Source organism: Salvelinus alpinus, chromosome 3 (genome assembly GCF_045679555.1).
Source record: "Salvelinus alpinus chromosome 3, SLU_Salpinus.1, whole genome shotgun sequence".
NCBI classification, from domain to species: domain Eukaryota; kingdom Metazoa; phylum Chordata; class Actinopteri; order Salmoniformes; family Salmonidae; genus Salvelinus; species Salvelinus alpinus.
The window spans coordinates 74,430,315-74,457,556 of record NC_092088.1 but is presented as its reverse complement, the minus strand read 5'-3'; the positions used below and the strand labels follow the sequence as shown (position 1 = coordinate 74,457,556).

At 43.3% G+C, this 27,242-nt stretch overlaps 1 protein-coding gene across 4 annotated transcripts in view; it reads right to left on the bottom strand.

Annotated features, from left to right (window-relative positions):
- The window catches only part of l3mbtl2 (L3MBTL histone methyl-lysine binding protein 2), a 213,759-nt gene that overhangs the window by 16,534 nt on the left and 169,983 nt on the right, over window positions 1-27,242 (bottom strand). For 2 of the 4 annotated variants that reach the window (XR_011674266.1, XM_071394012.1), the window contains exons 2-13: window positions 22,823-22,904; window positions 21,969-22,442; window positions 21,608-21,755; window positions 20,899-21,032; window positions 20,642-20,765; window positions 18,596-18,678; window positions 18,349-18,466; window positions 18,029-18,163; window positions 6,270-6,358; window positions 5,865-6,114; window positions 5,714-5,775; window positions 5,423-5,527 (exon numbers count right to left, since the gene is read on the bottom strand). Coding sequence is in view for 3 of the 4 variants with exons in the window: in XM_071394012.1 (XP_071250113.1) it covers window positions 5,423-5,527; window positions 5,714-5,775; window positions 5,865-6,114; window positions 6,270-6,358; window positions 18,029-18,163; window positions 18,349-18,466; window positions 18,596-18,678; window positions 20,642-20,765; window positions 20,899-21,032; window positions 21,608-21,755; window positions 21,969-22,343 (1,623 nt within the window). In the remaining variant the exon portion in view is untranslated. The other 2 variants (XM_071394013.1, XM_071394014.1) reach the window with 2 other exon arrangements.

Below are 27,242 nucleotides of genomic sequence, written 5' to 3'. Positions count from 1 at the left end.
TCAGTTAGCCACTGCTAGGGGTCTTCACCGTTAACTCGGACACCAGCCAGCCTCAGCTCGGTCAATACCTGCCAGTCTGCACAGCGCGAAATCAACCCAGAGCATATCGTACTTCTTTTTCTCTACCACATCTCCGGAATCCTACCGCAAGCTCTGGACCTTTACACCGGATCATCGCAGCTAGCTAGCTGAAATCTGAGTGGCTACTCCTGGCGAACGTCTTTGTCACGAAGCAAGCAAGAGTTAGCCTTGAACTAGCCTCGAGCTAGGCCCATCTCCTGGCTAGCTGAAGAGGTCCACCAGCTAATTCTTTGGCTACAATACCTCCTTTGCCAATTGGCCTGGACCCTTTATTGCCATCACGGAGCCCCGCCGATCCATCACGACTGGTGGTTTCACCAGGTGGTTTCAACAGGCTTTTCCGTTGCGACGTCGCCGAAGATCCATCTGCAGGCCACGGCCCAGTAGTTTTATGAATTGCCGTGTCTCCAGCTCGCCAAGCTCGCTTGTCAACTGCTGTTTAGGTTAGTTATTATTGTTTTATTTCACTAAAGAGCCCCCAGCCCCATCCTAAATGCCTCTTTTGTTGCACCCTCCACACATGCGGAGACCTCACCTGGCTTAAATGGTGCCTCCAGAGACGCAACCGCTCTCATCGTCACTCAATGCCTAGGTTTACATCCACTGTACTCACATCCTACCACACCCTTGTCTGTACATTATGCCCTGAATCTATTCTACCACGCCCAGAAATCTGCTCCTTTTATTCTCTGTCCCCAACGCACTAGACAACCAGTTCTTATAGCCTTTAGCCGTACCCTTATCCTACTCTGTTCCTCTGGTGATGTAGAGGTTAACCTAGGCCCTGTAGCCCCTAGCATCACACCTATTCCCAAGGTGCTCTCATTGGTTGACTCCTGTAACCGAAAAAGCCTTGGTTTCATGCATGTTAACATCAGAAGCCTCCTTCCTAAGTTTGTTTTATTCACTGCTTTAGCACGCTCCGCCAACCCAAATGTCCTAGCCGTGTCTGTATCCTGGCTTAGGAAGGCCACCAAAAATTTGGAAATTTCCATTCCCAATTACAACATTTTCCGTAAAGACATTACTGCTAAAGGTGGCAGAATTGCAATCTACTGTAGAGTTCTGTCATACTATCCAGGTCTATGCCCAAACAGTTCGAGCTTCTATTTTTAAAGATCCATCTCTCCAGAAATAAGTCCCTCACTGTTGTTATAGACCCCCCTCAGCTCCCAGCTGTGCCCTGGACACCATATGTGAATTGATAGCCCCCCCATCTATCGTCAGAGTTCGTACTGCTAGGTGACCTAAATTGGGATATGCTTAACACCCCGGCCGTCCTACAATCAAAGCTAGATACCCTCAATCTTACACAAATGATCAAGGAACCTACCAGGTACAACCCCAAATCCATAAAACATGGGCACCCTCATAGATATCATCCTGATCAACTTGCCCTCTAAATACACCTCTGCTGTTTTCAACCAGGATCTCAGCGATCACTGCCTCATTACCTGTGTCCGTAATGGGTCCGCGGTCAAACGACCAACAATCATCACTGTCAAAAAGACACTTCTGCGAGCAGGCCTTTCTAATCGACCTGGCCAAGGTATCCTGGAAGGATATTGACCTCATCCCGTCAGTAGAGGATGCCTGGTTGTTCCTTAAACGTGCTTTCCTCACCATCTTAAACAAGCATGCTACTTCCAAAAAATTTAGAAATTAGAACAGATATAGCCCTTGGTTCACTCCAGACCTGACTGCCCTTGACCAGCACAAAATCACCCTATGGCGTACTGCACTAGCTTCGAATAGTCCCCGCGATATGCAACTTTTCAGGGAAGTCAGGAATCAATACACATAGTCAGTTAGGAAAGCAAAGGCTAGCTTTTCAAACAGAAATTTGCATCCTGCAGCACTAATTCCACAATGGTTTGGGACACTAAAGTCCATGGAGAATAAGAGTACCTCCTCCCAGCTGCCCACTACACTGAGACTAAGAAACACTGTCACCACTGATAAATCCACGATAATTTCAATAAGCATCTCTATACGGCTGTCAATGATTTCCACCTGGCTACCCCAAACCCGGCCAACAGCTCCGTACCCCCCGCAGCAACTGGCTCAAGCCCCCCCCCCCCCCCCCGCTTCCCCTTCACCCAAATCCAGACAGCTGATGTTCTGAAAGAGCTGCAAAATCTGGATCCCTACAAATCAGCTTGGCTAGACAATCTGGACCCTCTCTTCCTAAAATGATCTGCTACCATTGTTGCAACCCCTATTACTAGTCTGTTCAACCTCTCTTTCGTATCGTCTGAGATTCCTAAAGATTGGAAAGCGGCCGCAGTCATTCCCCTCTTCAAAGGGGGAGACACTCTAGACCCAAACAGTTATAGACCTATATCCATCCTGCTCTGCCTTTCTAAAGTATTCAAAAGCCAAGTGAACAAACAGTTCACCGACCATTTCGAATCCCACCGTACCTTCTCCGCTATGCAATTTGGTTTCCGGGCTGGTCACGGGTGTACCTCAGCCACGCTCAAGGTCCTAAACGATATCATAACTGCCATCGATAAAAGACAGTACTGTGCAGCCGTCTTCATTGACCTGGCCAAGGCTTTTGACTCTGTCAATCACTGTATTCTTATCGGCAGACTCAACAGCCTTGATATCTCTAATGACTGCCTCGACTGGTTCACTAACTACTTCTCAGAGTTCAGTGTGTCAAATTGGAGGGCCTGTTGTCCGGACCTCTGGCAGTCTCTATGGGGGTGCCACAGGGTTCAATTCTCGGGCCGACTCTTTTCTCTGTATATATCAAAAATGTTGCTCTTTCTGCGGGTGATTCTTTGATCCATTTCTACGCAGACGACACCATTCTGTATACATCTGGCCCTTCTTTGGACACTATTAACAAACCTCCAAACGAGCTTCAACGCCATACAACACTCCTTTCGTGGCCTCCAACTGCTCTTAAATACTTGTAAACCTAAATGCTTGCTCTTCAACCGATCGCTGCCCGCACCCGCCTGCCCGACTAGCATCATTACTCTGGACGGTTCTGACTCAGAATATGTGGACAACTATAAATACCTAGGTGTCTGGCTAGACTGTAAACTCTCCGTCCAGACTCACATTAAGCATCTCCAATCCAAAATTAAATCTAGAATCGGCTTCCTATTTCGCAACAAAGCCTCATTCACGCATGCTGCCAAACATACCCTCGTAAAACTGACCATCCTACCGATCCTTGACTTCAGCAATGTCATTTACAAAATAGCCCCCAACACTCTACTCAGCAAATTGGATGCAGTCTATCACAGTGCCATCCGTTTTGTCACCAAAGCCCCATATACTACCCACCACTGCGACCTGTATGCTCTCGTTGGCTGGCCCTCACTACATATCCGTCGCCAAACCCACTGGCTCCAGGTCATCTGTAAGTCTTTGCTAGGTAAAGCTCCGCCTTATCTCAGCTCACTGGTCACCATAGCAACACCCACCCGTAGCATGCGCTCCAGCAGGTATATTTCACTGGTCATCCCCAAAGCCAACACCTCATTTGGCCGCCTTTCCTTCCAGTTCTCTGCTGCCAATGACTGGAACAAATGGCAAAAATCACTGAAGTTGGAGACTTATATCTCCCTCACTAACTTTAAGCATCAGCTGTCAGAGCAGCTTACCGATCGCTGCAGCTGTACACAGCCCATCTGTAAATAGCCCATCCAACCAACTACCTTCCTCATCCCCATATTTGTTTTTCTGCTCTTTTGCACACCAGTATTTCTACTTGCACATCATCATCTGCACATATATCACTCCAGTGTAAATTGCTAAATTGTAATCACTTTGCCACTATTGGCCTATTTATTGCCTTACCTTCTTACTTAATTTGCACACACTGTGTACAGATGTTTCTATTGTGTTATTGATTGTACGTTTGTTTATCCCAAGTGTAACTCTGTTGTTGTTTTTGTCGCACTGCTTTACTTTCTTGGCCAGGTCGCAGTTGTAAAGGAGAACTTGTTCTCAACTTGCCTACCTGGTTAAATAAAAGGTGAAATAAAAATAAATAAATATAAACAAACAAAAAACAGGTTGAATCACAAGTTTGCTGGACAGAAGAAGCCATTAAAGCACTACACAGCTGATTTAAATAATCAAAGCTTGATGATGAGTTCATCATTTCAATCAGCTGTGTAGTGCTAGGGCAAAAACCAAAACATGAACCCCAGGACCGAGTTAGGGAAACCCTGCTTTTAAACAGTTACAGAGTTTAATGGCTGCGATAGGAGGAAATTGAAGATGGATGAACAACATTGTAGTTACTCCACAATACTAACCTAAATGACAGAGTGAAAAGAAGGAAAGCCTGTACAGAATAAAAATATTCCAAAACATGCAACCTGTTTGCAATAAGGCACTGAAGTAATACTGCAAAAACTGTGGAAGAAATGTCTTGAAAAGAAAGTGTTATGTTTGGGACAAATCCAACACAACACATCACTGAGTACCACTTTATATTTTCAAGCATGGTGGTGGCTGCATCATGTTATGGGTATGCTTGTCATCGGCAAGGACTAGGGAGTTTAAGATACAAATAAACGGAATAGCGCCAAGCACAGGCAAAATCCTTGGGGAAAACCTGATTCAGTCTGCTTTCCAACGGACACAGAGACAAATTCACATTTCAGCAGGACAATAACCTAAAACACTAGAACAAATCTACAGTGGAGTTGAATTTCATTGAATGTTCCTGAGTGGCTGAGTTACAGTTCTGACTTAAAATCGGCTTTAAAATCTATGACAAGACATGAAAATGACTGTCTAGCAATGATCAATAACCAACTTGTTTTTTAAAGAATGTGCAAATATTGTGCAATTCCGGTGTGCAAAGCTCTTAGAGACTTACCCAGAAAGACTCACAGCTGTAATCACTGCCAAAGGGGATTCTAACATGCATTGACTCAGGGGCTTGAATAATTATCTAAATCAAGATAGAACACCAATTTATTTTCCATATTATTATTATAATATTTTTTACAAATGTTATAATTTTTCTTCCACTTTGAAATTAGAGTATTTTGTGTAGATCGTTGACAATGACAATTAAATCAATTTTAACCCCTACTTTAATACACTATAAGTACATTTGTGCAAATACTTATGACACCTTCAAATGGAGGGACTAGATACATAGTGCTTTCATTTCTAAACTGTAAAACATATGTATGAAAATACCCTCAAATAAAAGGTGACATTCTGTTCTGTCACCTCATATAAAACATTTAATATCAAGTCCAAAATGTTGGAGTATAGAGCCAAATTAAGTGTACATAGACAATATTAGTTAAAACATTACAGCATTGCAGCCAAGAATGAAAATCCTCTCAATCATTACCTTGTGTATAGTGGCCACACAGATGTTGCCCAGGTTTACAGGGTTGATGGCCTCCAGCTTCATTCCCACCTCAAAGAAGCCTCCTTCCATGTACACAGTCCTGGGCTGTGGGGGGTGATAGAGAGGCATAACAGTGTTATAGAAGTCCAGTCGTGAAACAAGCCGTTGTGGCTTGTTGCAGAAACAGCACTCTATTTGTGTTTCTTTTGCAGACTCCTCTGGTGTTCATCAAACCATCAACAAATGAGCTGTAGATAGACATTGATTCATGTGATCAGTCTGTACACTGACCTTCTTAAACAGCATGGGGACGCTGTCACAGTACACCTTACGGAATGTTGGGTGGTCAACGTCTGGGGAAAAATGTTTCATATTATCAACCTTCAACTTAATCAACATAGAAACCCCCCCCCCCCGTGCACCAGTTGGTTTAATCCCGTACCAGCCAGTTTGATGACGTGGCCCACTTTGCTGGACCAGCCCACTGGGTGCAGAAGGGGGCTCCACATGTGGCACCAGACGTCAGAGAGGGGCTCCCCTTTGGCCTCCTGCTCCCCGTCCTCATAGACCAGTCTTAGGCGGCCTCCGGTCACAGTGTCCACCACTGCCAGCCGTGTTCGGCTCACCAGAGTGCGGTCCACCACCTCCACACGCATGCCAGTACGGAATGGACACTTCATACTCTCTGCCAGCTGAGAGGGAGGAAGGAGAAAAAGAGAGAGAAGGGGGGAGACACATGCAGAGAGAGAAGGGAAGGCCATTACAGAGACAAGGGGCAGTGGTGGAGAGATGTGGAAATTTGGTTGGTTCTACCACAAAGAAAAAGTATGTCTGACACAAGTGTTACCTTCATATAGAAGTCCACAGGCAAAGTTCTGGCTCCAACCAGCCGGTTCATCAGGTACTCCTTCCAGTCAGAGATGTTCTGGTGCACAGCTAGAACAGGGGGACACAGCCAATAGTGTGCATTCGGAAACTATTCAGACCCCTTACATTTTCCCACATTTTGTTACGTTACAGCCTTATTCTAAAATTGATTAAATTGTTAGTTTTTCTCATCAATCTACACACAATACCCAATAATGACAAAGCAAAAACAGTTTAAGAAATGTTTGCAAATTTATAAAATATAAAAAATGAAATATTACATAAACATAAGTATTCAGACCCTTTACCCCAGTACTTTGTTGAAGCACCTTTGGCAGCAATTACAGCCTCAAGTCCTCTTGGGTATGACGCTACAAGCTTTGCACACCTGTATTTGGGAGTTTCTCCCATTCTTCTCTGCAGATCTGCTCAAGCTCTGTCAGGTTGGATGGGGAGTGTCACTGCACAGCTACTTTCAGGTCACTGGCTGGGCCACTCAAGGATATTGAGACCCGAAACCACTCCTGCGTTGTCCTGGTGGAAGGTGAACCGTCGCCCCAGTCTGAGGTCCTGAGCAGGTTTTCATCAAGGATCTCTCCATACTTTGCTTCGTTAATCTTTCCCTCGATCCTGACTAGTCTCCCAGTCCCTGCCGCTGAAAAACATCCCCACAGCATGATGCTGCCACCCCCATGCTTCACCGTAGGGATGGTGCCAGGTTTCCTCCAGACATGACGCTTGGCATTCAGGCCAAAGAGTTCAATCTTGGTTTCATCAGACCAAAGAAGCTTGTTTTCTCAGCTCTAAGCAGAGTCTTGGTGGTTCCAAATTTCTTCCATTTCAGAATGATGGAGGCCACTGTGTTCTTGGGGACCTTCAATGCTGCAGACATTTTTTGGAACCCTTCCCCAGATCTGTGCCTCGACACATTCCTGTCTGAGATCTATGGACAATTCCTTCGACCTCATGGCTTGGTTTTTGCTGTGACATGCACTGTCAACTTTGGGACCTTCTATAGACAGGTGTGCCTTTCCAAATCATGTCAAATCAAACTTTATTTGTCATGTGCCGAACACAACAGACCTTACCGTGAAATGCTTACTTACAAGCCCTTTACCAACAATGCAGTTCAAGAAAGAGTTCAGTTTATTTGGTCAATATTTTCTTAAGTAAAAAGATTTAATAACAATAACGAGGCTATATACAGGGGGTACCGGTACAGAGTCAATGTGCTGGGGGGTACAGGTAAGTTAATTGTACACGTAGGTACTGGTAAAAATGACTATGCGTAGATATGTAAATAGTCCGGGTAGCCATTTGATTAATTGTTAAGCAGTCTCATGGCTTGGGGGTAGAAGCTGTTACGGAGCCCTTTGGTCCTAGACTTGCCGTGCGGTAGCAGAGAGAACATTCTATGACTTGGGTGACTGGAGTCTTTGACAATTTTTTGGACACCGACTAGTATATAGGTCCTGGATGGCAGGAACTCGGGCCCAGTGATGTACTGTGCTGTACGCACTATCCTCTTTAGCGCCATCAAGGTCAGATAACGAGCGGTTGCCATACCAGCCCGTGATGCAACCGGTCAGGATGCTACTGATGGTGGAGCTGTAGAACTTTGAGGATCTGGGGTCCCATGACAAACCTTTTCAGTCTCCTAAGGTGGGAAAAGGTGTTGTCGTGCCCTCTTCACAACTGTCTTGGTGTGTTTGGACCATGATAGTTTGTTGGTGATGTGGACACCAAGGAACTTGAAACTCTTGACCAGCTCCACTACAGCCCCGTCAATGTTAATGAGGGCCTGTTTGGCCCACCTTTTCCTGTAGACCACGATCAGCTCCTTTGTCTTGCTCACAATGAGGGAGAGGTTGTTGTCCTGGCAGTCTCTGACCTCCTCCCTATAGGCTGTCTCATCGTTGTCGGTGATCAGGCCTACCACTGTTGTCGTCAGCAAACTTAATGATGGTGTTGGAGTCGTGTTTGGTCACACAGTCGTGGGTGAACAGGGAGCACAGGAGGGGACTAAGCACGCACCCTTGAGGGGCTCCAGTGTTGAGGATCAGCGTGGCAGACGTGTTGTTGCTTACCTGTACCACTTGGGGGCAGCACGTCAGGAAGTCCAGGATCCAGTTGCAGAGGGAGGTGTTAAGTCCCAGGGTCCTTAGCTCAGTGATGAGCTCTGTGGGCACTATGGTGTTGAACGCAATCAATTGAATTAACCACAGGTGGACTCCAATCAAGTTCGAGAAACATCTAGATGGAAACAGGATGCACCTGAGCTCAATTTCAAGTCTCATAGCTTTTCGAGTAGCATCACTTTTAATTTAAAAAAAAATTATACATATTTATATTGGCAATTTTATTTATTTCACCTTTATTTAACCAGGTAGGCTAGTTGAGAACAAGTTATTAATTTGACACATACAACAACACAGAGTTACACATGGAATAAAAAAAACAGTCAATAATACAGTAGAAAAAACAAAACAAGTCTATATACAGTGAGTGCAAATGAGGTAAGATAAGGCAATAAATAGGCCATAGTGGCGAAGTAATTACAATATAGCAATTAAACACTGGAATGGTAGATGTGCAGAAGATGAATGTGCAAGTAGAGATACTGGGGTGCAAAGGAGCAAGATAAATAAATAAATACAGTAGGGGGATGAGGTAGATAGATGGGCTGTATACAGATGGGCTATGTACAGGTGCAGTGATCTGTGAGCTGCTCTGACAGCTGGTGCTTAAAGCTAGTGAGGGAGATATGAGTCTCCAGCTTCAGTGATTTTTGCAGTTTGTTCCAGTCATTGGCAGCAGAGAACTGGAAGGAAAGGCGACCAAAGGAGGAATTGGCTTTGGGGGTGACCAGTGAGATATACCTGCTGGAGCGCGTGCTATGAGTGGGTGCTGCTATGGTGACCAGTGAGCTGAGATAAGGCGATGCTTTACCTAGCAGAGACTTGTAGATAACCTGTAGCCAGTGGGTTTGGTGACGAGTATGAAGCGAGGGCCAACCAATGAGAGCGTACAGGTCGCAGTGGTGGGTAATATATGGGGCTTTGGTGACAAAACGGCTGCATCCAATTTGTTGAGTAGAGTGTTGGAGGCTATTTTACAGATGACATCGCCGAAGTTGAGGATCGGTAGGATGGCCAGTTTTACGAGGGTATGTTTGGCAGCTTGAGTGAAGGATGCTTTGTTGCGATATAGGAAGCCGATTCTAGATTTAATTTTGGATTGGAGATGCTTAATGTGAGTCTGGAAGGAGAGTTTACAGTCGAACCAGACACCTAAGTATTTGTAGTTATCCACGTATTCTAAGTCAGAGCCGTCCAGAGTAGTGATGCTGGACTGGCACTGCAGGTGCGGGCAGTGATCGATTGAATAGCATGCATTTAGTTTTACTTGCATTTAAGAGCAGTTGGAGGCCACGGAAGGAGAGTGGTATGGCATTGAAGCTCGTCTGGAGGTTAGTTAACACAGTGTCCAAAGAGGGGCCAGAAGTATACAGAATCGTGTCGTCTGTGTAGAGGTGGATCAGAGAATCACCAGCAGCAAGAGTGACATCATTGATGTATACAGAGAAGAGAGTCGGCCCGAGGATTGAACCCTGTGGCACCCCCATAGAGACTGCCAGAGGTCTGGACAACAGGCCCTCCGATTTGACACACTGAACTCTGTCTGAGAAGTAGTTGGTAAACCAGGCGAGGCAATCATTTGAGAAACCAAGGCTGTCGAGTCTGCCAATAAGAATGTGGTGATTGACAGAGTCGAAAGCCTTGGCCAGGTCAATGAATACGGCTGCGCAGTAATGTCTCTTATCGATGGCGGTTATGATGTCGTTTAGGACCTTGAGCATGGCTGAGGTGCACCCATGACCAGCTCTGAAACCAGATTGCATAGCGGAGAAGGTACGGTGGGATTCGAAATGGTCGGTAATCTGTTTGTTAACTTGGCTTTCGAAGACCTTAGAAAGACAGGGTAGGATAGATATAGGTCTGTAGCAGTTTGGATCTAGAGTGTCACCCCCTTTGAAGAGGGGGATGACCGCGGCAGCTTTCCAATCTTTGGGAATCTCAGACGATACGAAAGAGAGGTTGAACAGGCTAGTAATAGGGGTTGCAACAATTTCGGCAGATCATTTTAGAAAGAGAGGGTCCAGATTGTCTAGCCCGGCTGATTTGTAGGGGTCCAGACTTTGCAGCTCTTTCAGAACATCAGCTATCTGGAATTGGGTGAATATAAAGAAACAAAAATTACAACTTGAACATCCTTTTATCCCCTTATACTTATTGAAACACCTCCCTCCCCTTAACAAAAGCAGCATACATATAAAAATTTAATAAAACATACAATTGGAAATAAATATACGCACATGTGTACGTACACATACAGTACCCGTCAAAAGTTGTCACCTACTCATTCAAGGGTTTTAATTTATTTTTACTATTTTCTACAATAATAGAAGACATCACCACTATGAAAAAACACATATGGAATCATGTAGTAACCAAAAAAAGTGTTAAACAAATCAAAATATATTTTAGATTCTTCATTCAAAGTAGCCATCCTTTGCCTTGACAGCTTTGCACACTCTTGGCATTCTCTCAACCAGACTCATGAGGTAGTCACCTGGAATGCATTTAAATTAATAAGGAACACCTGTTGAAAGTTAATGCGTTTGAGACAATAATTTGTGTTGTGACAAGGTAGGGGCGGTATACAGAAGATAGCCCTATTTGGTAAAAGACCAAGTCTTTTAACCAAAATTTAAAGAACTTCAAGTGCAGTCGCAAAAACCATCAAGCGCTATGATGAAACTGGCTCTCATGAGAACCACCACAGGAAACGCTAACTCAGAGTTCATTAGAGTTACCAGCCTCAGAAATTGCAGCCCAAATACAGTTGAAGTCTGAAGTTAACACCTTAGCCAAATACATTTCAAACGCAGTTTCACAATTCCTGACATTTAATCCTAGTAAAAATTACCTGTCTTAAGTCAATTAGAATCACGACTTTATTTTAAGAGTGTGAAATGTCAGAATAATAGTAGAGAGAATGATTTATTTCAGCTTTTATTTCTTTCATCACATAACCAAGTGGGTCAGAAGTTTACATACACTAAATTAGTATTTGGTAGCATTGTCTTTAAATTGTTTAACTTGGGTCAAACGTTTCAGGTAGCCTTCCACAAGCTTCCCAAAATAAGTTGGGTGAATTTTGGCCCATTCCTCCTGACAGAGCTGGTGTAACTCAAATCAAATCAAGTTTATTTTATATAGCCCTTCGTACATCAGCTAATATCTCGAAGTGCTGTACAGAAACCCAGCCTAAAACCCCAAACAGCAAACAATGCAAGTGTAGAAGCACGGCGGCTAGGAAAAACTCCCTAGAAAGGCCAAAACCTAGGAAGAAACCTAGAGAGGAACCAGGCTATGAGGGGTGGCCAGTCCTCTTCTGGCTGTGCCGGGTGGAGATTATAACAGAACATGGCCAAGATGTTCAAATGTTCATAAATGACCAGCATGGTCAAATAATAATCAGGAGTAAATGTCAGTTGGCTTTAACTGAGTCAGGTTTGTAGGCAACCTTGCTCGCACGCGCTTTTTCAGTTCTGCCCACAAATTTTCTATGGGATTGAGGTCAGGGCTTTGTGATGACTACTCCAATACCTTGACTTTGTTGTCCTTAAGCCATTTTGCCACAACTTTGGAAGTATGCTTGGGGTCATTGTCCATTTGGAAGACGCATTTGCAACCAAGCTTTAACTTCCTGACTGATGTCTTGAGATGTTGCTTCAATATATCCACATAATTTTCCTCCTCATGATGCCATCTATTTTGTGAAGTGCACCAGTCCCTCCTGCAGCAAAGCACCCCCACAACATGATGCTGCCACCCCCGTGCTTCATTGTTGGGATGGTGTTCTTCGGCCTGCAAGCATCCCCCTTTTTCCTACAAACATAACGATGCTCATTATGGCCAAACAGTTCTATTTTTGTTTCATCAGACCAGAGGACATTTCTCCAAAAAGTATGATCTTTGTCCCCATGTGCAGTTGCAAAACGTAGTCTGGATTTTTTATGGCGGTTTTCGAGCAATGGCTTCTTCCTTGCTGAGCTGCCTTTCAGGTTGTCGATATAGGACTCGTTTTTACTGTGGATATAGATATTTTTGTACCTGTTTCCTCCTTCATCTTCACAAGGTCCTTTGCTGTTGTTCTGGGATTGATTTGCACTTTTCGCACCAAAGTACATTCATCTCTAGGAGACAGAACGTGTCTCCTTTCTGAGCGGTATGACGGCTGCGTGGTCCCATGGTGTTAACACTTGCATACTATTGTTTGTACAGATGAATGTGGTACCTTCAGGCATTTGGAAATTGCTCCTAAGGAAGAACCAGACTTGTGGAGGTCCACAATTTTTTTTCTGAGGTCTTGGCTGATTTCTTTTGATGTTCCCATGATGTCAAGCAAAGAGGCACTGAGTTTGAAGGTAGGCCTTGAAATACATCCACAGGTACACCTCCAATTGACTCAAATGATGTCAATTAGCCTATCAGAAGCTTCTAAAGCCATTACATCATTTTCTGGAATTTTCCAAGCTATTTAAAAGGCACAGTCAACTTAGTGTATGTAAACTTCTGACCCACTGGAATTGTGATACAGTGAATTATAAGTGAAATAATCTGTCTTTAAACAATTTTTGGAAAAATGTATTGTGTCATGCAAAGTAGATGTCCTAACCGACTTGCCAAAGCTATAGTTTGATAACAAGAAATTTGTGTTTAAATGACCAACATAAGTGTATGTAATCTTCCGACTTCAACTGTAAATGCTTCACAGAGTTCAAGTAACGGACACATCTCAACATCAACTGTTGAGAGGAGACTGCATGAATCAGGCCTTCATGGTCGAATTTCTGCAAAGAAATCACTACTAAAGAACACCAATAAGAAGAAGAGACTTGCTTGAGCCAAGAAACACAAGCAATGGACATTACACCGGTGGAAATCTCTCTGATGAGTCCAAATTAGAGATTCTTTGTTCCAACTGCCGTGACTTTGAGACGCAGAGTAGGTGGACAGATGATCTCTGCATGTGTGGTTCCCACCGTAAAGCATGGAGGAGGAGGTGTGATGGTGCTTTGCTGGTGACACTGTGATTTATTTAGAATTCAAGGCACACTAACCAGCATGGCTACCACAGCATTTTGCAACGATACTCCATCCCATCTAGTTTGCGCTTAGCAGGACTATAAATTTGTTTTTCAACAGGACAATGACCCAACACAATTCCAGGCTTGGTGAGGGCTATTTGTGCCTAAGAGTGTGTAAAGCTGTCATCAAGGCAAAGGGTGGCTACTTTGAAGAATTTCAAATATATTTTGATTCATTTAACACTTTTTTGGTTACTACATGATTCCATATGTGTTATTTCATCGTTTTTATGTCTTCACTATTATTACTATTCCATTTTTAAAATAAAGAAAAACCCTTGAATGAGTAGATGTGTCCAAACTTTTGACTGGTACTGTACATACAAAAAATACATCTAAAATATCAAAACATACTATCCCTTCCCTCCCACACCCTCTCATATCCCCTGTTGGCCAAAATTCGTACTCCTGATCAATGGAAGGCTACTGTTCAAAAAAGGAAATTAAAGGCTGCCATCTCAAGAAAAAGTTATCAGTACAAACTCTCAAAGTGTTTTTTATAAGTGTAGAAAAGACATTAGATCTTTCAACCAGGCTGATACAGTGGGAGGTTTGGAGGATTTCCAATTAAGCTAGATCTGCCGGCAGGCTATGAGGGAAGCAAACTTTACAACGTCTGCTTTACTTTTAGTGAGACTAGGCAACAAAGATGGAACTCCAAATATAGCTATCAAAGGACAAGCCTGCAGGTCAATATCTAGAATTTTAGAGAGAGTATTAAAAAAGGATGACCAATACTCAGACAGCTTAGAACATGAATAAAACATATGGGTGTGGTCTGCCGAAGTGATTGAACATTTATCACGTGTCATTTGTGTCTGGGAGGAATTTACTACGTTTTTCCTTTGGTGTAGTGAATTCTGTGCAAGACCTTGAACTGAATGAAACGTAACCGAGCATATGAGGATGTGGAGTCCTTGTTGATTGGAGAGGGTTCAAAGGAAAGAATAATATCATATAATCTAGAATTCAGAAACCTAGGTCAAATGTTCATTTTAACAGATTGGATTCTGCCAGCTAAGAAGAGAGGCAGACTATCCAAGCGTTGTAAGTCTGCTTTAACTCATGTGACTAGACTTGCTAAGTTTATTTTATGGAGGGTAGCCAGAGGCCACACCTCAATAGGAAAAACGACAGGCGTAAAGGCAGTGGGGTGAATGGGAAAACATAAATGTTTCTGAATGTTCAATTTGTAACCTGAGAATGATCCAAATGTGTTTAAAATATGCAGTATGTTATCGACAGAGTTCACAGGGTTAGTGATATATAATAGTAGATAATCTGCGTACAGTGACACACTGTGTTCTTCACCAGCTCTGTGGATTCCAGTGAATGATCACCATCATCATCATTTTAAGGCCAAGGAAAGCAGTTCTATTGCAAGTGCAAAAAGGAGTGGGGACATAGGGCACCCTTGACGGGTCCCTCTGGATAGGCGGAAGTATTTGAATGTTGAGAGTTGGTGTGAACGCTAGCCGTAGGAGCAGAATAGAGCAGACGTATCCATGAGATAAAATTGGACCCAAAACCAAATCTTATCAAAACTGAAATAAATAATCCCACTCCACCAGGTTTAAAGCGTTCTCCGCATCAAGAGAAACCACAATTTTAGGGTCTGGAGAGAGTATAAATGTTCAAAAGACGACGTACATTGGAAAACAGTTGTCGCCCTTTGATGAAACCTATTTGATCATCAGATATGACATCCTGGAGGCAGGGTTCCAAACGGCATGCTAGAACCTTAGCTAATAGTTTAACATCAGAGCTCAAAAGTGAAATTATCTTTATCTTTCTTGAGTATAAGTAATATGGAGGCTTGAGTTAGCGTCGTGAGGAGAGAGCCCTGTGATAACGAGTCGGTGAAAATATCTAATAGTAAATGGGGCGAGTTGGTCTGGGAATTTTTTTGAATAATCAATTGGGAAGTCATCAGGGCCTGGGGCCTTGCCACTTTGCATTAACTTTAGACCCTTTGTTATCTCATCTAGATGTTGAGCGTTGTCCAGAACTTCACTGATGTCCATACTAAATGGATGGAATATCCAAGTTATCTAAAAAGTTGTCTATAGCCGTATTATCTGATGGGGGTTCGGATTTGTAAAGTTAGAATAAAATGACAAAACTTGAATAAATATTAGAGGGATCACTTGTAAGATTACGGTAAGAGTTATATAACTGAGATGCTGACTGGCGTTTAAGTTGGTGTGCCAAAAGGCGGCTGGCCTTGTCACCATATTCGTAGTACGTCCCCTTTGTTTGTTGCAACAGAAACTCTGCTTTATCAGTGGACAGCAGATTAAATTCAGTTTGAAGTTTCAACCTCTCTGCGTATAATTCAGGGGATGGTGAAGTTTAATCCTGGCGGTCTATTGCCAGGATTGAGTCCAGCAGTTCTTGACGTTTCAGTTGTTAGTTTGACATAATGAGCATTATAAGAAATTATCTTTACCCGTAATACAGCTTTGAAAGTCTCCCAAAGAAGAGAGGGGGAGGGGTTGTTATTTTTATTCCTTTGAATGAATACGTTTATGTTGGTTGAAATAAAAAGTTACAGAATTCTTTGTTAGACAACAGGGCCATGTTAAATCTCCAAATCAACTGTTTTTTGCGTTCGGAGTAAGAGCTAAGTCCAGAATGTGGGGAGAATGGTCCGAAATGACTATAGCAGAATATTCTGTAGTTTTAACTGAGGGGAGAAGGGCTCTAAAACAAATGTAGTCTATGAGGGAGTAGGCTTGATAAACATGAGAAAAGTAGAAGTCTTTTGAGACCGGATGAGGGAAGTGCCATGGATAAACACAACCCATTTGGGTCGTGAATGTAGAAAGAGCTTTTGACATCCCGGAAGGAGTAAGTGTTCTGGGATTAGACCGGTCGAGTCATGGTTCAATAACATAGTTAAAGTCCCCGCCGAAGATGAGGCGGTGGGTGTCAAGATTAGGGAGAGAGGCTAAAAGATATGTCTTAAATCTAGTGTCATCCCAGTTAGGGGCGTAAACATTTGCAAGTACTACAGGGGTCTGGAAGAGTGTCCAATAACTATTGTATAACATCCTCCAGGATCTGAAATGATCTGAGAGGGTGAAAACTGTGCTCGTTTGTGAATCACTATTGCGCTTTGCCATTAAAATTAGAATGAAAAACCAGTCCAACCCAGGCTTTACTCAATCTAGTATGGTCGTTAACACATATTGCATTTCTTCAAGAAACGCACCTATCAGTATTCAGGCTGTTCAGATGTGAAAATACTCTGGAGCTCTTCATTTGCACTCCACAACCTGCGAATGTTCCATGTCACCAGTCTGACTGGAAGCCCCAAAATACCATGCCGACTTGTTGTTGAACTAGACATGAATCCTTATAAGAGGAGAAGTCAAATGAAGAAAAATGAGGAAGAGAGATTGAGAGAGAAACTCAAATCCTTTAGAGAAACAGAGCACAAGAATCTTTGGATAATGCCAACATAACCTACCTTCCCACCCACTCTCAACATTCCCAACATACACTAAAATAAAATACAAGTGATAGTACAACACCATTCAAAGAAAAAAAAAGAGAAAAATTACTAATTTTAAACTTGTCGTTATGAACGAGACAAGCAGCAGAAATTATCTCTTACTCAGCATCCGTTGATTACGCTAAACATGTACAGTGAGGTCAAACTGACCTAGGAAAGAAGTTACAAATGCCCTTGAAATAAAAAAATAAAATATGTCAGTAGGTAAGTGTACAATTTGGGTTTTGGTCACACTTTAAATAAAAGAGTATAACCTTCAGCTTCAGATATTGAAAAATGTTAACAGCGATTGGTGGCATTTCAATGGCCATAATATGAATGTAGTCCACTAGGTGTCGCCACATGGCTGAGTAATGAGAAACATTCTAAATTAAGCAGTAGGCTATGAAAAGGGTCAGCCCCAGTCTTGGTAAATTGTTACAAATGTCCTTAGGGGGAAACAATGAAATAACAGTATACAAATGGACAACTAGCATTTTGGATATGTACAATTAAGCAAACGAACCATGGGTCTAAACTCCTCAGCTAGTGCAACAATTAAACAAGAGTACAATTGGAAGAGTGATAGTTTTAGATTCCAATGTTGTTGTGGAATCCAAGATAAAGTGAATGTGACTGAGAACCATCAGTGACCAGGGCCTGAATACATATGTAAATAAGGTATTTCGGTTTTACATTTTTTATAAATGAGCAAGAATGTCTAAAAACCTGTCATTATGGGGTATTGTGTGTAGATTGATTAAATAAAAATGTGTCCTCATCAATTTTAGAATAAGGCTGTAACGTAACAGAATGTGGAAGAAGTCAAGGGGTCTGAATGCACTGTATTGATCCACTAGCAAAACATTTAATGAACGCACATTTTCTTTTTGTAAGTGTAATCAAATTGTTGCACTTCTTCAGATACTGCTTAAAAAAGGGATCTCATATTACCCACTTTTAATTTTTTTTACAGAAATTTTAACTTTTAGACCTATAGTACTCTATACCTGTGGAGGTCACTCACCCTGTGGTGGCACCAGCAGCTTGCCGGTCATGGCACACCATCCGATGGGGTACATGTCTCCAGAACCCAGGCTGCACCAAAAGTCCTGGCTGCTGTCCTCCTCAAAGCCCTCGTACCTCAACCGAGCTTTATAGCCTGGAAAACAGAGGGAGGAAGAGGTAAACTAGCATACAGTCAATGACAAAAAAAAAATAATAATAATGTTTGATGTATCAGGATGCCTCCTAAATGGAACCTTGTTCCCTGTGTAGTGCACTATATAGGGAATAGGGTGCCATTTTTAGATGTTCCATCAATCAGTTTCAGAGTATTTGGCTGACCTGCAAGTTGGATGATGCTGGCGATCCAATACACTTTACTGGGCAGGATGGCACTAGTGTTCAGGACCTCTACCTTTAACCTCACTGTGATGTCATCCCACTGGGCACAGAGTGGCGCCTGAAGGGGTGGAATGGAGGGGTACAGCGGCAACGTTGGTTCACCAGTAGAATAAAGAAAGCAATTTATTGCTACGCAACTTTAAAATGGAATAGGATAGTATTGTAATAAGTGCAAAGGAAGACTTGCATGTCTGAAGCAGGCCACTGAAGCAGCAAGAGAGCCTGCCTTCTCCAGGTAAGCACCCCAGTCAAAGTTTCCTGTTGCTGCAACTATATGACAAGGGGAAAAGGGAGAACTAACACAGGTCTGTCTCAGAAAGGAACTAAATGTTTCCCCTCTTCTAACTTACATATAATGATTGAGAGGATTTTTCTTCCTGGCGGCAATGGTGTGATGTTTTAACTAATATTGTCAATGTATACTTAATTCTGGCAGCTTCATTAAATAGTACCCGCAAAACACCAGTATCAACGTCAACAGTGAAGAGGTGACTCCGGGATGCTGGCCTTCTAAGCAGAGTTCCTCTGTCCAGTGTCTGTGTTCTTTTGCCCATCTTAATCTTTTCTTTTTAATTGGCCAGTCTGAGATATGTCTTTTTCTTTGCAACTCTGCCTAGAAGGCCAGCATCCTGGAGTCGCCTCTTCACTATTGACGTTGAGACTGGTGTTTTGTGGGTACTATTTAATGAAGCTGCCAGTTGAGGACTTGTGAGGCGTCTGTTTCTCAATCTAGACACTAATGTACTTGTCCTCTTGCTCAGTTGTGCACCGGGGCCTCCCACTCCTCTTTCTATTCTGGTTAGAGACAGTTTGCGCTGTTCTGTGAAGAGAGTAGTACACAGCGTTGTATGAGATCTTCAGGTTCTTGGCAATTTCTCGCATGGAATAGCCTTTATTTCTCAGCACAAGAATAGACTGACGAGTTTCAGAAGAAAGTTATTTGTTTCTGGCCATTTTGAGTCTGTAATCGAATTCACAAATGCTGACGCTCCAGATACTCAACTAGTCTAAAGAAGGCCAGTGTTATTGCTTCTTTAATCAGAACAACAGTTTTCAGCTGTGCTAACAATTGTAAAGGGGTTTTCTAATGATCAATTAACCTTTTAAAATGATAAGCTTGGATTAGCTAACACAACATGCCATTGGAACACAGGAGTGATGGTTGCTGATAATGGGCCTCTGTACGCCTATGTAGATATTCCATTATTTTAACAACAACAAAAAATGTAAATTATTTTTATATCAGCCGTTTCCAGCTACAATAGTCATTTACAACATTAACAATGTCTACACTGTATTTCTGATCAAGTGTATGTTTAATGAACAAAACAATTAGCTGTTCTTTGAAAAACAAGGACATTTCTAAGTGACCCCAAACTTTTGAACGGTAGTGTGATTGATATATATATATATATATAAAAAACACCTCAAGGAATAACGTGTACACACACATTATTCTCAGTATTATTTATTTGTATTTATTTTCTCCTTCTTTAAAAAAACAGTCATATTGTTCTTTAGTCGTAGTGTTCTTAGTTTAAATGTGTGTTGCTGTTCCTGTCCATTAGCGTTGTGTATTTTGTCATGTTCTATGTTGTGTGGACCCCAAGAAGAATAGCTGCTGCTTCTTCAACAGCTAATGGGGACTTTCTCACTCATCATTTTTCAAGATTCATTCATGATTATCCGTAATCATACATTATTTACCATTAATTTCTATTGGGCACAACATAATCCAAAGCAAACTGCAAATGGGCTCCCGAGTTGCGCAGCGGTCTAAGACACTGCATCTCAGTGCTAGAGGCATCACTACAGACCCTGGTTCGATTCCAGGCTGTATCACAACCGGCCATGATTGGGAGTCCCATAGAGCAGCATTCAATTGGCCCAGCATAGAATTTGTTCTTAACTGACTTGCCTGGTTATATAAAGGTTAAACAATCCAACAAGTTTGTAGAGTCACAAGCTTGATGGAGTCATTGTGTGCTAGGAATATGGAACCAAATCTTAAACTTTTCACTATAAGTGAAATTGTCAAAATACTTATGACACCTTCAAATGGGGAGACAAGATATATAAAGTGCTTTCATTACTAAACCGCAAAACAGATATGACAATGTCGCCTCATATGAAACATTTTCTCTCAAATCCAAAAAGCTGAAGTATAGAGCCAAATTAAAAGTTTGGCTTTTCCACTACCCCAGCAATGGAAAAGCCCTCCAAGTGGTCTCACCATCCTGTCCAGTAGAGCTGGAGCTGTTGTCCTGACTGCTTCCCAGAGAAGCAATCATGTTCCCCATCTGAGTGGACCAGGCAGTCTTAATCAGCACCTTGGCCTTCTTGGTGGGAGGCTTTCCCTGGAGAAAATAAAACATTGAGTGAAGACAAGGGTGATGCTATATAAAAGGCTTTATAAAAGGCTATACAGTATACAGTCTATAAACATCTAGCCTCACCACCTGTAACACACAGAAAGATATTCTCTCTCACCTGAAGTCGTGCCAGGATAGAGGACTTCTTGCAGTTGGAGGAGTAGGCTCTGGAGCAGGAGACACTGCAGAAACGCTTGGTCTTGGAATAGAAGGTGTCTCTGGTCCCGCTGAAGCCACACATCTCACACACCACTGTGTAGGGAAGAGGATGAGAATATGTTACAGAACGGATCGGTGGTTTTGGTGATCCATGATGAGTATCCTTGCCTGGAATTTTATATCAGCAGGCTAACTAATTAACTTTATATCAGCAGGCTAACTAATTAACTTTATATCAGCAGGCTAACTAATTAACTTTATATCAGCAGGCTAACTAATTAACTTTATATCAGCAGGCTAACTAATTAACTTTATATCAGCAGGCTAACTAATTAACTTTATATCAGCAGGCTAACTAATTAACTTTATATCAGCAGGCTAACTAATTAACTTTATATCAACAGGCTAACTAATTAACTTTATATCAACAGGCTAACTAATTAACTTTATATCAGCAGGCTAACTAATTAACTTTATATCAACAGGCTAACTAATTAACTTTATATCAGCAGGCTAACTAATTAACTTTATATCAACAGGCTAACTAATTAACTTTATATCAGCAGGCTAACTAATTAACTTTATATCAACAGGCTAACTAATTAACTTTATATCAGCAGGCTAACTAATTAACTTTATATCAACAGGCTAACGCAGTCTTTCCTCACCCGGTCCGTCATCTATAGTGAGAGCAGAGTAGTAATCTCCAAAAGAATCATCCATCTCATCTTCATCATCTTCATCTTCGTCGTCATCTTCATCGTCATCCTCTGCGTCAGTGTCATCCGACTGCAGAGGGCCCCCCTCAACATCCTCCTTTCAGAGAGAGGAACAAGGTTGGGTAAGAGAGAGGGTCATGTATGATTTGAACTATTCTGAAACATGGAACTGTGCTTTAGCTATTAAATAAACTGTCATTAACATCACAGATTATCAACCTTATGTTACAAATCTATCAAGCTACCGCTTGTTGTTTTTTCTCAATGTCAGGTGGACACTGACACACAACACTAACGGTCACAGACTCACCGTGTCATATTCCTGTGGTTCTACAGGGACGCCACGTCTCTGGGCTTTGGGGGTGCACACGTTGCAGCCGAAGCCCTCACAGGAGGTGCAGGGGGGCCGTATGAACACTGTGGGGACAGCCCCATACTTCAGCTTCAGCTGTCCTTTGGCAGCGAGAGCCTTAAGGACGGGGTAGGGCTTGTTTTCAAAACACTCCTTACCGAAGTGTTCACAGCAAAGCTGGGAGTTCGGTGAGGCGGTCCAGTTGCTCCGTGTCCGCTGGACCTGCTTCTCCCATTTGTGAAACTCCTCTGTGTCATTGTTGGGGAAATTGTACAGAGTAACACCATCATCCCACGACTTGCCACACCCATACGCCACACAGCGGTCGGGCATCGTCTTCTGGCACGTGATTGGACTCTTTTGAGAATGATGTCAGGCAGTTCCTTCTTGTTGTCTCGTGTGATGTCATACCACTGCTCCTGGGGCTGCACTCTGTAACCAAAGTGGCAAGATTGAATTTGACATCACATTATTGGTTAAAAGGGGACCTGTGCTCCTTGCATCAGAAGTGTATTCTATACTTTAAACAAAATCTTAATTTCTTCTCTAATATCGAACATAAGTGCTGATTGCACATCCAGTGGCATTCAACAATTAACACATTAGTTTGCTACCTTGCTAGCTAGCAAGCTAACAGAGTATTAGTGCAGTAACCTCGCTATGTGTTTCCCCGAATCTATTCTACCACTCACCAACACTGTAAAAGCAATCTTAACTTTCGTTTATTACTATTCTAGCAATGTACACTTGAATCTCTTCGCTTAAAAGCAACTTTGCAAAATCAGCCTCAGTAACACATGTTAGTCACCTACCGCTTCTTCGTGTTTATTCCTGTGAAAGGTATTCTGGGAGTTGTAGTTTTCAGCTGCTTCAGGCATGCCGCTGCGATCTGGACTGGTGGTATTGTATGATCAGAAATATTTTGGCATGATCAACCAATCAATTAACCAATGTAATCGATCAACTTATATATCAATCAACAATTTATTGCTCACATATACCCTCTAATCATATATCATTGGAACGCTTAGATTCACAGTTATCCATCTGACATTTTTTCGGGAATGCTCAGGTCAACGTAACTTTGACCTTTGACCTCTAGGGTACATATTAGAATTACATGTATAAGTTTCTTTAAAAATTAACCCCTGATACATTTGAAACTTTGTTTGACAAGTGGTTCTGAAAGGTCATGAAATTACCTTACAAATGATATATAATATAACCCACTTTGAAAGCACTACCTTCAATTATTGGCCCATATTGTGCCATAGATGTTATAATGTTGGAAGCTGAGCCATAAAATTCCATGTAGTAAGGCAGCTATGTTTTTGGATTGTAACTTTGGTGATAGAGGCACCAAATTGCACACACACAGCTAAAACAGGGTTTAAAAAAGATTTGTAGATACAGGGTCATCACAGTATTCACGCATTAACCCCACAGAAGTCAATCATCCAGGGTAGGCAACAACACATCCGCCACGTTGACCAACACGGGGGCTCCACGGGGGTGTCTGCCTCTGTTAGCAATTTATGTTATTCTTCAATAACACAAACTCCAAAGCAAATCAGGGGGAGGAAAATAGGTTTATTCAAAGAGGACAAATCATATGGGGAAGTAGATTGTCATTCTCCCCTGTCCTCAGTGATGCTCTCTCAGTGATTCTCTCCACAGAACAAAGGGACAGCATGTAGATTTATAACCCAGCCCTAGCCTGTGGTTGACCAATTAGAATTCCTTGCAATAAAACTTGCCAATGGCCAAATAACAAGTATCCTATTTCAGAAGACATATTCCTCCCATGTCTCTGAACCAGTGATCAATAATTCCCTATTACAGAAAAAACACAATTTCCCTTAATTGTTATTACTCTATTGACTTCTCGTCCTTTTGACCTCTCGTCCTCTGTCTCTGCGTTATGTATTTATCTTCGACATATTCTTACACCTCCTGTACGCCCTGTTCACCCACGACTGCTTGGCTGCACACGACACCAACACCATCATCAAGTTCTCTGACAACACGACAGATCACCGGCGACAATGAGGCAGCCTATAGGGAGGAGGTCAAAGACCTGGCAGTGTGGTGCTACGACAACGACCTCTCCCTCACCGTCAGCAAGGCAAAGGAGCTGATCATGGTCTACAGGAAATGGAGGGGCGAACACACCCCCATCCACATCGATGGCGCTGTAGTGGTGCAGGTCCTGAGCTCCACTACAATGTCCACATCATAAAGGAATGAACATGTCCACATACCTAATGAATTAACATGTTCCACAGATACCCACACAGTTGTGAAGAAGGCATGACAGCCTCTTACCCCTCAGGAGGCTGAAAAGATTTGGTATGGGCCCTCAGATCCTCAAAAAGTTAAACAGCTGCATTATTGAGAGTATTCTGACTGGTTGCATCACTGCTTGGTACAGCAACTGCAAGGTACCTGACTGCAAGGTACTAAAGAGGTGATGAGTACCGAGCTCCCTGCCATCCAGGACCTCTGTACCAGGCGGTGTTAGAGGAAGGACAAAATAATTGTCAAAGACTCCTGCCACCCAAGCCATTGGCGGCAGGTAGCCTAGTGGTTAGAGCGTGGGACTAGTAGCCGAAAGGTTGCAAGATCGAATCCCGAGCTGACAAGGTACAAATCTGTCGTTCTGCCCCTGAACAAGGCAGTTAACCCACTGTTCCTAGGCCGTCATTGAAAATAAGAATGTGTTCTTAATGACTTGCCTAGTTAAATAAATGTAAAATAAAAAAATAGACTGTTCTCTCTGCTATCGCATGGCAAGCGGTACCAATGCACCCAGTCTGGAACTAAAAGGACCCTGAACAGCTTCTACCCCCAAGCCACAAGACTGCTAAATAGCTAATCAAATGGCGACCTGGACTACCTGCACTGGACTCTACACACACACACTGGACTCTACTCACACACACACACTGGACTCTACTCACACTGGACTCCACACACGCACGCACTGGACTCTACTCACACTGGACTCCACACACGCACGCACTGGACTCCACACACGCACACACTGGACTCCACACACGCACACACTGGACTCCACACACGCACACACTGGACTCCACACACGCACGCACTGGACTCCACACACGCACACACTGGACTCCACACACGCACACACTGGACTCCACACACGCACGCACTGGACTCTACACACGCACTGGACTCTACGTAACGGATGTGAAATGGCTAGTTAGTTAGCAGTGGTGCGCGCTAATAGCCTTTCAATCGGTGACGTCACTTGCTCTGAGACCTTGAAGTAGTGGTTCCCCTTGCTCCGCAAGGGCCGCGGCTTTTGTAGAGCGATGGGTAACGATGCTTCGTGGGTGACTGTTGTTGATGTGTGCAGAGGGTCCCTGGTTCGCGCCCGGGTCGGGGCGAGGGGACGGACTAAAGTTAAACTGTTACATCTACACACACTGGACTCTACACACTGTAACGGTTTTGACTTGAGTATATTATTTATAGGGGTGCCAGGTAGGTTGTGCCTACCAGAGAAAACATTGGTTTCTCCTTTTGGCTTGGGAGGGAATGAGTCCCATCTGGTCCGTCAAGTCTACACCAATACACTCACACACTGGACTCCACTCACACACTGGACTCTACACACACTGGACTCTACACACACTGGACTCTACACACACTGGACTCTACACACACTGGACTCTACACACACTGGACTCTACACACACTGGACTCTACACACACTGGACTTTACACACACTGGACTCTACACACACTGGATTCCACTCACACACTGGACTCTACACACACTGGACTCTACACACACTGGACTCTACACACACTGGATTCCACTCACACACTGGACTCCACACACACTCTACACACACTGGACTCTACACACACACACTGGACTCTACTCACACACTGGACTCTACACACACTGGACTCTACACACACACTCTACACACACTGGACTCTACACACACTGGACTCTACACACACTGGACTCTACACACACTGGACTCTACACACACTGGACTCTACACACACTGGACTCTACACACACTGGATTCCACTCACACACTGGACTCTACACACACTGGACTCCACACACACTCTACACACACTGGACTCTACACACACACACTGGACTCTACTCACACACTGGACTCTACACACACTGGACTCTACACACACTGGACTCTACACACACTGGACTTTACACACACTGGACTCTACACACACTGGATTCCACTCACACACTGGACTCTACACACACTGGACTCTACACACACTGGATTCCACTCACACACTGGACTCTACACACACTCTACACACACTGGACTCTACACACACACACACTGGACTCTACTCACACACACTCTACACACACTGGACTCTACACACACACACTGGACTCTACTCACACACTGGACTCTACTCACACACTGGACTCTACACACACACTGGACTCCACACTGGACTCTACACACACACTGGACTCTACACACACACTGGACTCTACACACACACTGGACTCTACACACACACTGGACTCTACACACACACTGGACTCTACACACACACTGGACTCTACACACACACTGGACTCTACACACACACTGGACTCTACACACACACTGGACTCTACACACACTGGACTCTACACACACTGGACTCTACACACACTGGACTCTACACACACTGGACTCTACACACACACTGGACTCTACACACACACTGGACTCTACACACACTGGACTCTACACACACACACTCTTCACACACTGGACTCTACTCACACACTGGACTCTACACACACTGGACTCTACACACACTGGACTCTACACACACACTGGACTCTACACACACACTGGACTCTACACACACACACTCTTCACACACTGGACTCCACTCACACACTGGACTCTACACACACACACTGGACTCTACACACACACACTGGACTCTACACACACACACTGGACTCTACACACACACACTGGACTCTACACACACACACTGGACTCTACACACACACACTGGACTCTACACACACACACTGGACTCTACACACACACACTGGACTCTACACACACACACTGGACTCTACACACACACACTGGACTCTACACACACACACTGGACTCTACACACACACACTGGACTCTACACACACACACTGGACTCTACACACACACACTGGACTCTACACACACACACTGGACTCTACAC